This window comes from Bidens hawaiensis, unplaced genomic scaffold, assembly GCF_021521415.1.
Source record: "Bidens hawaiensis isolate Kalapana, Puna unplaced genomic scaffold, B.hawaiensis_p1.1 tig00028735_1, whole genome shotgun sequence".
Lineage (NCBI taxonomy): Eukaryota > Viridiplantae > Streptophyta > Magnoliopsida > Asterales > Asteraceae > Bidens > Bidens hawaiensis.
The window spans coordinates 85,043-100,385 of NW_027494701.1; the positions used below are offsets into that span (position 1 = coordinate 85,043).

A 15,343-nucleotide genomic window follows, 5' to 3' on the forward strand; every position below is an offset into this window, starting at 1 on the left:
ATTATTGAGTTATTTCAATGAAAACACACACAATCAATCAATCAATCAACGAAAAACTAATGCTTTCTACTTGCGATGAGTGCTCGAAAGATAGAAGTTATATGGGCTTTGGAAGTAGGCGGTGGATTTTTGGTCTATAATTACGCATACGCATATAAATAATATAGCGTCATATGATCGAATGCGGAAACAAATTGACGAAAGGACCCCAATGTTGATATCCGGGTTGAGTCCCCAAAAAGTTTGAGACGGCCTTGATTAGTCTCGATCTATAATCGATGAGTTTTCAAGCTTTTTTTTTCTCGTAATCCATACATTTATATTAATCTTCTCTCTTCGCAAGTTTCCTTAATCTGATTTTGAAATTTATCTACCTACCTATTGTTTATATGACATTCAACTGGACCCTCCACATAGGATGTCAAGTAAATGTCATGTCATCTATTTTATATTATATCATGACTTATGATTCGTTTTCCTATTATAACCCATGACCCGTTTTCTTTGGCGGTAACTCGGTAAGACTTTTTAAAATTTAAACAAAAAATTTTGTGTGATACAGGTCTTAAACCAAAGATTTCAAGTTTCAAACTAAAGACGTTTACCAACTCCACATAAGTAGCAATTGTGTTAGTTTTTTTTACTAAACATATGTAAATATGTTTTCTCTTCAACTATGAAATCAAAATTATATTTAATTGTTAACTTATCCATAAGTCACAATATACAAATTGTATAATATTCAAACTATTTATATCTTTTTTTATCCTTATTAAGATTGACCAAAATCAAATAATTATTATGTGTTAATTAAAGTAAATTATGTTTTGGCATCTACTTAATATCGTTTTCAAGGGTCAGATTATTTTACAAATGGAGACAAAAATGAGAATGATGAGAAATATTTGTAGCCATAAAAAAATCATCTAAAATACAATAAGAAGGTAAAAAAAAAAAACTAATAACTCAAAATATAATAAAAAACGTAAAAAGTAAAAACACAAAAATGTTTTACCGTCTTTATCGTTCTTAAAAAAAGACACGATGTTGAAGAAAAAATATCAGTATGTTTTTTGTTTATTTTCGTCATTGATTGTGTCTTTTTTTTCTTGATATTGTGTTATAATGTTATATTACTCAATATTGCGTTATATTTTATTCGGTATTGTGTTATATTTCGCAATCTATTGTGTCTTTTTCATTTATAATTGTGGCTTTTTGTTAATTTTCTTCATTGTGTCCAGTGGCGGACCCAGGATTTTTTGTCAATGGGGTCCCAATTTTTTCGGTTTACAAAATTTTTTGGGTCGGTCGTTATTCGGGTCGGGTCGAGGCGAGGAACATAATAAAACACGGAACTATGGTGTCATTGGAAACGAGTAAGTAGAAAGAAACTAAATTAGAAACTAGATGAAACATACACTTTTAATTCATACCCGAAAAACATGAACGTAATCTATATATATGGTCTTACATAATTGACCAAAACATGAAAAAATAACTCTAACACAAATAAATGATTATTTATAATATACATACACAAGGTAAATAATAAAAGAATATGCAAAATCCATGTTAACATTATATATGTTGCATGGTGATAATGACTATATGAGAGAAACTAACAAAAAGCACAAATACCCTAACTGAATAACTAAGACTAGGATATTAAAAAAACAACAAAAAAAGGTGTATGGTGGGGCTTGAACCTACAACCTCTCACAAGTAAAACAAGGGACTTTCCACTGTACCAGTTCAATCCTAATAGTATGGGTTCCAAGTATTAATTTTTATGGGGTCCTTACAAAATTTAATATACCGTCTCTAAGTAATTTTTAAAAAACATCGGTGTCCCGGGACCCCGATCAGACCTATGTGGGTCCGCCCCTGATTGTGTCTATTTTCTCGGCATTGTGTCTTTTCGTCTTTTTTTTTGACAACGAGAATGACCTGGAAACATTAAGAAAATACTAGATTATGTGAAACTTGAGTACAAAAGATAAAACAAATAAAAGAAAATTAAAGCAGATCGATTTTTCGAATTTAAAAATTAACAAATGTTACATTAACATTCATAGACAATCTAACTTCTTTGAACCAAAACATGAAAGTCTTTTACAATAAACTTTGGTTCAATAATAATAAAAAAAAAAAAAAAATTTAACACAAATTTGGCGGGATCATTCCTTTCTAGGCAAAACAAGGACTAAGATTCCTTAACTATGATTCCCCTGTTTCTGGAAACTAAGCTTCCACCTGTTCAAACTTCATAGTTCATACATTAATTTGTTCTTTACTCTTTTACCTCAACTCCTTCAAAACCTGAAAACCCTAACCCCAAATTGGTTTCAAACACTTTCTCTTGATCCATTGCTAATAATTAAACATCAGGCGCGTTGTTTTCTTTTCCTCTGATTTTCATAATGCCAGCAGTTCATTCACACGACATGTCTCTCTATCGGTCCACGGTGGACAACCATTTGCTCACCCAGTTCTGTTTAAAACACAACATCGGTCCTAAATACAACCCGACAGCTCCTCAACCCGGTGACAGTATCACCGATTGTCCGGACGGGTTTATCGCTCTTTACACGAGTCATTTTGACTTCTCTAACGTTCGCCTTCCGTTGTCATTGTTCCTTATAAGTTTCCTAAAAGAGTATAATCTCAACATCTCTCAGTTATCCCCAAGTGGTGCCTTAAAAGTATCTCATTTTGAAGTCATGTGCCGGGCCCTGGGTTACGAGCCATCGCTACCGTTGTTTCGTCGGTTTTTCATACTCAACCGTAGTGGCGATTGGTACTCGGTTAAGAAACGGAAGAATCCGATTGTTAGTTGTGTGAAATGGGTGCCGATGATGGTGAATCGATGGAAAGACTCCTTCTTTTGGGTGTCTGATGAGTACTCTATACCTTTTAAAATGCACTGGAGGCAGCCTCATGAACCCGCAAACATTGCTGATAATCCGCCTCATGATACCAAGAAACTGTACAAACTCTTGGTGAATCATGTCTTGCCTGTTGAAGGGTTTCCGGAACATGTTTTGATCCTGACTGGTGTGAGTCGGAACTGGCCGTACGCGAATGTCGAGCCCATCTTAAAGGATGGGGACCAGGGTATAATTAACTTATTATTAATTAATGTGGAAAGCTTGTTTATGTTAGTTCGTCTAACAAATTAACGGACATGAACAAGGAATTTCCTTCGATTAACTATATAAACGAACACGAACAAGGGCAAAGGTCGTGTTCGTTCAATTGTGTTCGTGAACGTTCGATAATGTGTTCGATTTCGTCCGTTATTGTTTGTTTGCTTATGTTTATTCTTAAAGGTTTTTAATGATGTTTCTAATCTTTCATATAGATTTAAAAAAAATATATTAGCTGTAAAACCAAAATATATATGAGTATTTAAGTGGTTAATTTATATGTGAACTTGACATATAAATATGAATGTTAAAAACAAACACCACCATATATTTGAATTTGGTAGCCAAACCAAAATCATTGACACTGCATTATTGGTTAGTCAATGTATTCATTTATGTTCGTGAACCATTCACTTGTTGGTCTGATAAAAACTTAGTGGATAAACATGAACTAGGCCTTGTTCGGTTCATTTACAGCCCCGATTTTCATGTTTGTGTGACACTTTGATTTGTGTTAATGTAGATATGGACTTGTTAAAGTATATACAGAAGAAGGTTGCTGGTAAAACTGATGGTGTGAAGTTTACTTCACGGTTACTTGCTAAAAACGAGAAGCACATTTTAGAGCGCACTAAAGGTATATGCTATGAGGGTGTTCAAGATGGTGGAGATGTGGAGACCGGATTGGTTGAGCCGGTGAACGCAGCCTTATCTTTAATCAGAGGGAAGAATGTTGCTGAGGTTTCTAGTACTAATGGTTTGGATAATATTCAAGGTGAAGCAAATACCATGTTGGTTGATCAGTTGGTCGTTACGGGCAACCATAATGAGCCGGAGACCGTTTCTGAAGGTCCAAAGAGACATGAGTCCGCTTCAGATCCAGATCCAAATCCAAAGAAAAGGAAGGTCGATACAGACACGGATGTTGTGTTGGTTTCTAGTGAAGAGAGTCAGTCGTCGAGTGATGACGCCGCCACTCACACTCATGTGCTAGAGGCATCTGTGTCGACTAGCAGTAGAAGACACGAAGCGACGACTGAATTCACAGAATCGGATGAGTCTTCGAGTGACCATTGTAATGCAAGTCAGACAAGTGTGGATGTCGTGAAGATGGTCACTAGCTGGTATGACAAAAAGTCAAAGAGAGAGGCCCATTTACTCGATAGGATAGATAGGTATCGCAAGAATATGATAGCTCAGCACGAGAATATGAGGAAACTGAAGAAGTCGTCTGATAAGGGAAGAGATGCCATTCGGAAGCTAGGCAAGATCACACATGAGCATGCTAAAGAAGTGGGCGCCTTAGAAAGAGAACTAAAGGAGGCTCGTGATAAGCATGCGGACGAGTCTCTTACTATGCAAGAGAAGCTTAAGCGGGTTAGTCAGGAGCTTGAGGTGGAGAGAGGAGCACGCGTGTCATTAGAGAAGTCACTAGAGCGGGTTTTGGGCGAACGCCAATGGTTGGTAGAAGAGGGCTTTGGTTATGTGATTAAGAGACTGCATAAAAGTGAAGAGTTTCTTAAACCCTTGGGGGATGTGGAATCAAACTTGTATGCGATGGAGGCGCATAAGGGTCTTGTTAAAGGTTATGCAAATTGCAAAGCCGGGGTGGTTTTGGAAGCTAATAAGCTATATGACCCGAAGGCCAAAGAGGAGCTTAAAAAGGCCGTGCGTGAGTGGGAAAACGTGGAATACCCGTATGTGGCAGCTTTGTCGCAACGCACGAAGTGTACACTGGATGAGTTGAGAGCATTGGAGCCGGTGGGAATGAGAAATGAAGTCGAGAAGCTGGTGGGATTGAAAGACGAAGTCGACGAGAAGGGAAATTAATATTAATGCAGTTTGAATCCGCTTAATATGTAGTTTTGCATTTGTGTTGATCATTTTGTTGGTTGGCATTGTCATTGTGTGTAATCAATGGGCTTGGTAACTTTGAGTCAAGAGGCACTCTCACATTCTCTCGTAGGTTTGCATACAGTGGACGATTACTATAGTTGCGTATACGTTTTGTGACAACTGACACGCATGCAAAACGCTCCCACATTTTCCATCTTTGCACTCAGATTAAATTTTTTGTGGGATCAAGACGATTGGTTATGCTTTTAAAACTGACACACATACACACATAGTTTGAAACGATTTTATATAATTTTTATTAACTGCAATCAGTTAGAATCATAGACGTTTCTTTACAATTAAGCAACCATCTTATAAAAATATACGGTTGTTGATTAATTGTAAAGAAACGCCTATTGTTCTTAACTGATTGCAATTAAGAAAACGATATATAAAACCGTTACAAACTGTATGTATAAATTTAGCTCAAAAATCAGAAATGGAAGAATATAAAATGTTGGTCTTCAAATTACCGAGAGGTCACAATGCTATTGATCATAGAAACCATGGATTTAAATACAACTCATATTGACTCATGGTAAAAAATAGTAAATGCATAATCAATGTAGCTTGGTAAATCACATTGATTTATGGTCAAATATGGTTTGTTTTGTGCTGAACTTATAATCCACCACAAGCAAATTAGTCGAAAAGCAAAAATATTCTTTTATCATTTCACAAGTTGTAATTAAATGGCATGCCACAAGGACCTTTTGGATCTTTGATCTTTCGTGTAATTCACTTAAATATATGTTGGTTAAAAGGTTAGATAATGAATTAGAAGGGTCAATCTTCTAATTCGTTCTAACATATTAACAAACTGATAATAAATAGGGATGACAATCAAACGAGTTTGATAGAAATATGGTTAATCTCGATCTCATATGCGGTTATAAAATTATGTCATACATGGCCCACACCATATAAATATCGTGATAAATATGTTTGAAATATCTCAAACATATAGATTTTATGATAATATAAGTCCCAAAAAATAAGTTTATGCTTGATAGCATACAAACTATAAATAACATATCAAATATATATCTGGTAGAAAATTGTATTTTAATATAATTAACCTACTAATATAAAGCATTAATAGACAAAGGTCATTGAAAATATTTATGAAATTAATGTAAAAAAATTTCAAGTATATCGTTCGTTGGATATCATTTAATCCAATAGTTGTCCTGCACCGCTATACGGTACCCACATATATGCTTTTAAAACTAGTCACATGCCCGAATATTTAACCCAATATTTGTTTTCTCTCAGCACCTCCACCTAGTATTTGTTTTTTTCTCAAATCATAATTATTAAAAACATGCTGTGAGTTTTCTGCTGGGACTGGAAAACCGGTCATAGTTTCCATCAATCCTTAACAATCATTTTTGTGATTTTAATTTAATTAATCATCATCAGAAAAAATAAGTGTTGGTTTAAGCTTTTTAAATATTTATATAATTTACAAAATAGTAAAGATATGGTGACACAAATGGGACCAGTGTTTGTTTAGCATGTCCAAGAAAGAAGGGTATCTGCAGATTACTCACGAAAGTATGCTTCCTCATGCCAATATATTTTACTCATGACATGGGGTTGTTGTAAAGCATGTTTGACTTGGTCAAACACTACTTTTTTAAGAACCAAATGTTCACTTTGAAGTTTAAATGGGCCAACTTAAATTGTCAAGATAACATTAATATTGGGATACAACTTTAGATGTTCATGATCCTATAATGCAACCATTTTTTTTTGCTTTTGTCCTAGGTTTACCTTCATATTCCATTTTTATCTTCTTTTTTAGTAAAGTGCCTCTTTGCTTGTTTTTGTTACAAATTTATACAAAAACAAGCTATATCTCCTTGATGATGAAGGAACTTTAGAAACCCTAGTCTATGAGGTGGTCGTTGTTCCTTGGTCGGGTTAAAATTAAATGCGACGTCCCCTTTCGTGTCGTGGTATTGTTGACATATTTATAATTTATCATGCTACATGTTTTATTGACAATTTTTTTATCTTGTAAGCAATGAAGGAGTTGAGGTAAAAAAAATAATAAACCATCAATCCTCCTATATATGGTTTATTATTTTTTTAGATTCTTTTTATGTTTTATTCATTTTTTTCCCATTTGTAGTCACCATATTAAAAAAAATTAATATGACATCATCCATTTTTTTTATATCAATACCATCAACAAAACTCCCTATCAAAGACGGTCTGTGATTTTTTTTTAAATTTATAGTAAAAGCAGTAGACAAACACATTTAGTAGAAATGAGTTTGGATCAAGTATAAAAGAAATTAACGTGGTATTTGTGAAAATCAAGTAGAATAATTACATAAAATCTTTACTTGTATATATAATTACCTTACTTGATTCTCACAATTAGAACTTTAATTTTATTTGTACGTTAACTTTCCGTTAGTAGAAATACATAAATACTATTTTCACTCCCGCATGTCTTGTCAAAATAATAAAAATTTAATATAAAAAATAATTTATTGATAATCTTTTAACTAAGTTTTGTATTGACTTATTTCGTATGAAAGTATTAACTACAACCATCATAAATCTCCACCTACTTTGAATATATATACACACATATAACGGTCATACAACCCTACAATATTGAAAAAATATTAGAAAAATTCTGTTGTATTTATTATTGGCGGTGTTCAAGATACAATTTAATTTAAAACATTATGTATTAAATACGTGAATACATAATGTGAGAATGTATAATGTAGTGAGAGGGGGAGATGTGTTAAAAGTCACACATTTAAAGGCCGGTAAAAATATATTACTAATCAAAGAATACTTTTTCTAAAGTTTTAAGAAAAATATATATAAAGCTACTTTTATATGTTTTCTGGGGAGCATTGGTATGATTTATTATTTTTTTAAAGTAAATGAGTATAAGTATATAATATATATATATATATATATATATATATATATATATATATATATATATATATATATATATAAGATGAAATGATTAAGACAGAAGTTGTGTGTTGGATGTGGGGACTTTCGGAATCATAGAGTTGATCTCTCATCATCGATGCACTTTGACCTTCCCTTCATTATTTTATTAAGTGATAAATGTGTGCAATAAAATTATACTTAATCTTGAAGACTAATAAAATTAAAATTAAGGTAAAATCTTAACATAATAGTTTATCAAAATTGATTAAATATTATATTTAGAGTTTTAAAAGCATGAAAATCTAACATAATCATCTATAGTGTTAATTTTTTCTTTATAAGTTAAAACGTTATAATGCATATAAATTATTTGGTAACTTGTGAATAAGTATAAGAATATCTCAAACGCTCCAACATGGAAAGAACCGTGGTGAAGATGGCGTAGTTGTCATAAAGTTTTAAGTAATTCAACTATAATCGTTTACAGGACATTTAATAGTTTGTAAAAATTAAAATCAGATAATTTTAAATACTAAACAGCTTTATTTTATTATTGCTCCAAATCTTAATAAAATTTGATTGTTAGTCAGTTAGGATAAGTTACTTTAATTTTACAGAAAATAGTATTTTTGAATTGTATAAATAAGCAAATGATAATTAGGGAGTAATAGTTTTACACCTGATTAAAATGTTTTAAAATCTTTCAACCAACATGTATTTTTACCTTTTGCTTTTGATACTTTTAGTTTCCTCACGCCTGACACTGTGAAGTTACTTAGCCGAGTTCAACGGACCATGCATAGTAATATTATGACTCTAAGATCAGCCAATGTATTTTTTAAAAGATTATGTTTTACAATTTAAAATTTTGGAAATAACGACAGTAATTTGTTATCCGTTTGTCTTCTGTTTAAAATATAATCACTATTTTTCCAGTTTTACATGTCCTATATGAATTTATTGAAAAGGAAAAAGGGTGTAAAATTTTACATTATTCTATAGAATATATTTATCCAATTAAATATTCAATAAAATGTGATTTTCACCAAATTAAAATAAGTATAAAATGGCTAACGGCCAATGCTACACACCTCCAAGAAGATTATAAAGATCTGACTGTGGGTGAATGTGTGCTCTTTGCATATCAATCTAGGATCTTGTAATTGGGTTTTATTTATTTATTTTCTTTATCTTTAAAACCACAAATATTTGAATCTTTTATATATATTTATCAAAATTCTAAGTGGATGTGTGGAATCTTGGTACTTGATGCAAAAATGTGGATCTTGTGGGAACCTAAATATGGGGTTGATTTAGAAAAATGGGTTCCAATTTTGACTTTTTAAGAGAATTTGAAGCCACCATCAATTGATCAAGAAACAAGAAAATTAAATAAAGGTTGGATTTTTATGCTAATTTTAGTGTGTTTCCTTTTTGGGTTTTCTTTATTTGTTATAAAGATTGAATCTTGGTATGTTAATTTTGGTGTTTATATGCTGTAATTAGCTAAAACCCTAAAGTTTTCTTGCTGGTTCTGGTACAAATTCAAGATCTTTTTATCTGATATAAAGTTTTTATATTATGTATGTGTATGTTGATCAAACTTGATTGAATGTATTTACAGTTTTATTCACTTTATGAAATAAAAATGGAAACTTTAATGTGAATACAAAGTGGTTTTCTGGCAAAAAGAGTAAAAAAGATTATTGAAAATTGTTACTTTGTATGATTTGGCTGTTTTTTTTTCCAAATCTGGATCATGAAGCTCTATTGATACTTGAAAGTGTGGTGTTTAATTGATCTGATTTGTTATTTACTTTATGTTTTTAATCATGAAATTTATTCTCATATTTAGGCAAGATGGGCTCAATTTGCACCAAGCTTATTCCATGTCTAGTTTCGCCAAACAAGGCATCAATTCTCGAAGATCCAAACAACGGTATGCATAGCGTATACCATTAAATGCTAAAATTTATTATTGTTATCTTAATTTCGGTTCCTCTGTTTTTTTGTTATAGGGAATGAAGATAAAGCTGTTTTTAAAGAATTTACTTTTGAGCAGCTTAAAAATGCAACATCGGGTTTTGCGGTTGAAAACATTGTATCTGAGCATGGTGAAAAGGCCCCAAATGTAGTTTATAAAGGAAAACTTGAGAATCAAGTAAGGATAGCCGTTAAACGTTTTAACCGTTCGGCTTGGCCTGATTCCCGACAATTTTTGGTACAAAATCTCGTTACTTTTGTTATATTTTGTGAAATAGAATTAGCATTACCCAATTTTTAACCTGATTTGAGAACCTTTTACTCAAGTTTAAGAACACATCTCTCCATTTTCAGGTTGTTTTATCGATTAATTCCTTAAAACAATCGGATTCCCAAACACTAACATTTGACTATTATTAGACTTGTAAACGAACTGAATGAACACGAAAGGAGCATGTGCGTGTTCGTTTGTTTAACTTTAAACGAACAAACGATCGAACACGAACAGCTAAACGAACAGGGTTTTATTGTTCATGTTTGTTTAAAAGAACATGCTCATGTTCGTTTATGTACGTTCGTTAACACTATAAACAAACGTAAACGAATGAACATAAGTGAACATAGATGAATGAATACAAACTCAGCTAAAACTAGCTAAAATTAATGTGAAAAACAATGTGTTGCTAAAAAGTTATCAAACTAGCCTAAATTTTAATTAGCCAAAAAAAATTAAATGAATATAACAAGCACAAACCGACGACCTTAAACAAACTTAAACTAACAAACATAAATGAACATAAACGAACATATATTAATGAACAAGACATGTGTTCATGTTCGTTCGTTTAAACTTTATGAACACTTTTTTTTTGTTTAATGTTCGTTCGTTATTATATAAATGGACATTCACAAAGTTGTTCATGTCATTGTTTCTTCAAGAATATGGATTTAATTGTCTTGTATCCATTTTTTTAACAAGATTTCTTGTGATGGTCCTAAATGTGAGCTTTCTTTGTGAAATCTCAGGAAGAAGCAAAATCGGTTGGTCAACTTCGTAACGCCAGGCTGGCAAATCTTCTTGGTTGCTGTTGTGAAAACGATGAGCGGCTACTTGTGGCTGAGTATTTGCCCAATAATACCCTTGCAAAACATCTTTTTCACTGTAAGCCCTTGTTCTTTATTATTTTCACCAAGTGGTTGACTTTTCAATTTAGTTAGTTATAAAAAGTCAAATAATTGTGTTGCCTCAGGGGAATCGCAGCCAATGAAATGGGCAATGAGGTTACGTGTGGTTTTACATCTAGCCGAAGCTCTTGAGTATTGTACGAGTAAAGGCCGTGCTCTTTATCATGATCTCAATGCATATAGAATTTTATTCGATGAGGTGAAACTCTTATTTTGTAAATTATTTTCTTAATTTTTTTCACATCTTTTATTCATGCATTAGATTCTTGCAGGAAGGTAATCCTAGACTCTCGTGTTTTGGGTTGATGAAAAATAGCCGGGATGGAAAAAGTTATAGCACAAACCTTGCATTTACTCCCCCCGAGTATTTGAGAACAGGTACATTCTTGTTTCAAAATATAGTTCTCAAAAGATGCATGTTGACTTTTGAGGTCAAAGTGATGAATCTTTTTACTTCAAATTTAACGAGTTTTTCCAAGTTTGTGTTTTACATCATTACATGCTATCATCGAGTATGCAATTTTAGTTAAGTCTTGATAAGGAGATACATTTTGACTTTTATGGTCAACAGAAGTTATTTTCAACTTTGATTTTGACTTTTCCTTGCTCTTTTGAGAACCAATGCATTCTTGGATATCCAAAGCACTGATTTTTAACTTTAAATTTGACATAAACTAAAAATTATTTTAATTTTTTTTATTATGTTCTCATTGATAGGAAGAGTGACACCCGAAAGTGTGATATATAGCTTTGGGACTCTTTTACTTGACCTTCTTAGCGGGAAGCACATTCCTCCAAGCCATGTAAGAATATACTAATTTCATGTATATGTACATGTATGTATATGTTTCAGATATGTGTGTGATGTTTGGTCTATTATTTCAGGCTCTGGACTTAATACGGGACCGAAACCTTCAAATGCTTACAGATTCATGTTTGGAAGGACAATTTTCTAATGATGATGGAACCGAGTTGGTGCGTTTGGCTTCTCGTTGTTTGCAATACGAGCCCCGAGAACGCCCAAATCCAAAGTCACTAGTGGCTGCATTAACTGCTCTTCAAAAAGAAACCGAGGTTAGTTGACTTAGCATAAAAGTTTTGACTTTACTCAAATCACAAATGACTAAAATACCCTTTAATAATTATTTCGAGCTACAGGTTCCGTCACATGTTTTGATGGGCATCCCCGCCACGACTTCATTTTCACCTAGATCACCACTCGGTGAAGCTTGCTTGAGAATGGATTTGACCGCAATACATGAAATATTGGAAACACTTCTGTATAAAGATGATGAAGGGCAAACAAATGAGGTTAGTCTATTGCTATTAAGAAAATTGCCAACACGAAAGGTTGAGGGTCCCACTTTTTATTCTGATTTCACAGAAGAAAAGTGGGACCCGCAACCTTTTGGAGTTCAGGGCATAAGTATACACTGTGCTGTTATAAAAAAGTCAAACATGAAAAGTCAAGAGTTTGGTCCTTGTTTATAATATGTGGGTCCCGTACTCCGGTTTCCATGAAGTATGACAAGATGAATAAAGTGTGAGTTTTTGTATATATATTTTAAAGTTTGGATCTTGATTGTTTATCGTTGCGTAACAGCTCTCGTTTCAAATGTGGACTGATCAAATGCAAGAATCTTTGGATTCAAAGAAAAAAGGCGACGTGGCATTTCGGCACAAGGACTTCAAAGATGCAATAGAGTGCTATACTCAGGTAAAAAGTCTAAAATGCCCTTCAAAATAACCAAAGCGCGGTAACCATATGTAGCCCAATTTTGTTAGCGTGCGTTACCTACTTGTACCGTACAAGTCATATTATCTTTTTATGCGCAGTTCATTCAGCATGGACCGATTGTGTCACCAACTGTTTATGCGCGACGTAGTCTATCTCACCTGATGAATGACATGGCTCAAGAAGCACTGAATGATGCAATGCAGGCTCAAGTGTTCTCGCCCGTGTGGCACATTGCCTCGTATCTACAAGCAGCTGCACTTTTTGCACTACAAATGGAAAACGAAGCCCATGTGGCACTCAAAGAGGGTGCAGCCCTTGAAGCCAAGAGAGCTGCTGCAAATGGCCAGTGATCACCGGAAATATTTTTAACGTTGACTGAGTGATGTGATGTGATGTTTCAAGAGAGTAAAGATTTTTTTTCTTCCCTTTTTTTGATGTTTGTTTCCGGTTTGAAGCTATACTTTTACATTTGTAACTTATGGTACTCGAGACTGAAATAGAAGAAATGCATTCTTTTGTTGATGATTTGAATTGAATGTAAAGCAAGGTTTATCGTTTATTTATTTTATTTTTACTTAACACCATAAATTAATATAATAAAAGAAAGGCGTATAGTTTAATAATTTTCAAATTTATCATTCTATATTTCAACTGCAAATATACTGATTCAACTTAAAATGTCATGCAAGATATAATGGATAAGTTCATATGGTGTTAGTGGTGTTTTTTGGTGGCTGAAATGTACTGATGTAATTAGTATTAGCATAATAGTTTTATTTACAAACAGACCATTTTTTAGTCGGGTTCGATTCAGTTCAAAAAGTTATGAATCAGAACAAACCAAACCAAGAAATTATATTGCGTTATTTACATGTATACAATAAGTATTGTTTGTAGCCTACAGTTATTTCTTTGTTGTAAAGTATTTAAAAGTCTTCTAGAAAAATAAAATAAAAAAACTATTAAGGGCCCAACCGGGTTCGAACCGGTGACCTATTGATCTGCAGTCAATTGCTCTACCACTGAGCTATGGACCCATTGTGTGTTATTTTGTGTATTGATTTCATTATTACGTGTAGCAATCTTGGAATAGTTACAAGAAAGTATTATTAATACGTTAATATTAAGTATTAGTTTCAATTTCAATGCACTTAAAAGGTTCCTTTTCTTAAGAATCAAAATAGTTCGGGTTAAAATTTTGAGTGACAGAAATAAAGTCTCTTAGACACAAAGCTGGATTCAAATCCTACAAACAAGTTTTCTTTTAAAAAATTAGTAAAAGAATAAACAAATCAGTATTATTTTAATTATTTTATATATATGCTAAAAGTACTTAACAATCAAACTAATAATGTACTAATAATTGGTTGTAAGATATATATTGTGTATCTAACTTTTGTTTTAAAAAACTATAAGCATATTTCACAAAACATATAATTGATAATCCTTAAGAAAAGTGTAGCCATCTATGAAGGAATAAAAGCACTTAAAACTTCTATTCCTATAGAACAAGGGATCTTAATGTGACCAAATCATATATTCGCAAAGCTAAAAAAGAAGAAAATCATACGAATTTGTAGGGGTAACGTCTTGGAAACAACAAAACAATCCAAAAGACAAATATCATCGATAAAGACAACGACAACTTGTGGTTCTAAAGAGAGATTATAGGTCGCTATCATTAATAGCGTCTAGAAATCATCTAGTGGGGAAAATTACCAGAACATATAAGGTTGACCAACAAATTTTCAAAAATAGACATGACTATTTCAAAAGTTACAATCGGGTTATTGTGTACGAGATGCTAATCGGTTTCATTGTTTTTTGAGATGGAGGTTGCACATGTGAAGAATACTAGTAACTTGTAACACCAAGTATAATTGATGTAAATATTATACACACATTTTGGGTGTGTTTTTTATATAATTAGTTGTGATATGTTATTCAATAACTTCCTATAATATTTGTTATAATTCATAATGTGTTATAACTCACTTTGAGAATGCCCTTAAAACACTTAAACCTATAATACATCTTATTATAGAGATTCATTTTAAAAGTCAAAATATTAATTTATGTTCATCCACATAACCAATAAAAGTTATCAAAGTATGACATATTGCATCACATTACAAACAAAAGCATTACCGAAGTAAATGACAACTCCACGTAAATATTATAATAGTTGGGTTCAAGATACTACCATGGGTGTATAAAATAAAAGGATTATTATTTAAATCAGAAAAAAAAGGTAAAAGTTTATAGCATTAGAAAATAATGGAAAATAAATTATATAAGTCTATACCAACAAATGAAAATGAAATTTAGTTTTCTATAAGTAGTTTCATAAGTAAAAACTTATTAAGATGTACTGGTACTTAAAAGTAAGTTTTTTGAAACAATATTATAGCATGGATAAAAGATTTCGTGTTAATATCTGCTACTCTAATAAAAGAATACT

At 32.4% G+C, this 15,343-nt stretch overlaps 1 protein-coding gene and 1 non-coding gene across 2 annotated transcripts; one reads left to right on the plus strand and one right to left on the minus strand.

Moving 5' to 3' along the window:
• The first annotated feature begins 9,757 nt into the window (after window positions 1-9,757).
• LOC143577553 (serine/threonine-protein kinase BSK7-like) lies at window positions 9,758-13,333 on the plus strand. The gene is made up of 10 exons (XM_077061355.1): window positions 9,758-9,915; window positions 9,995-10,197; window positions 10,986-11,121; window positions 11,210-11,343; window positions 11,417-11,522; window positions 11,862-11,947; window positions 12,030-12,218; window positions 12,303-12,455; window positions 12,748-12,861; window positions 12,981-13,333. Exons 1-10 carry the CDS (start codon window positions 9,837-9,839, stop codon window positions 13,230-13,232), a joined length of 1,452 nt encoding a protein of 483 aa, XP_076917470.1. The 5' UTR covers window positions 9,758-9,836; the 3' UTR covers window positions 13,233-13,333.
• Window positions 13,334-13,847: 514 nt separating this feature from the next.
• Window positions 13,848-13,919, minus strand: TRNAC-GCA (transfer RNA cysteine (anticodon GCA)). The gene has a single exon. It is a non-coding gene; the product is annotated as a tRNA-Cys (tRNA).
• Between the last annotated feature and the right edge of the window lie 1,424 nt (window positions 13,920-15,343).

What these genes read in the sequence shown, in the direction of transcription:
- LOC143577553 (XM_077061355.1), top strand. Translation starts at nt 9,837, where the DNA reads ATGGGCTCAATTTGCACCAAGCTTATTCCATGTCTAGTTTCGCCAAAC. An exon ending in AGCACATTCCTCCAAGCCAT is followed by an intron (nt 11,948 to 12,029) that starts GTAAGAATATAC and finishes CTATTATTTCAG; the next exon opens with GCTCTGGACTTAATACGGGA. An exon ending in CAATAGAGTGCTATACTCAG is followed by an intron (nt 12,862 to 12,980) that starts GTAAAAAGTCTA and finishes TTTTATGCGCAG; the next exon opens with TTCATTCAGCATGGACCGAT.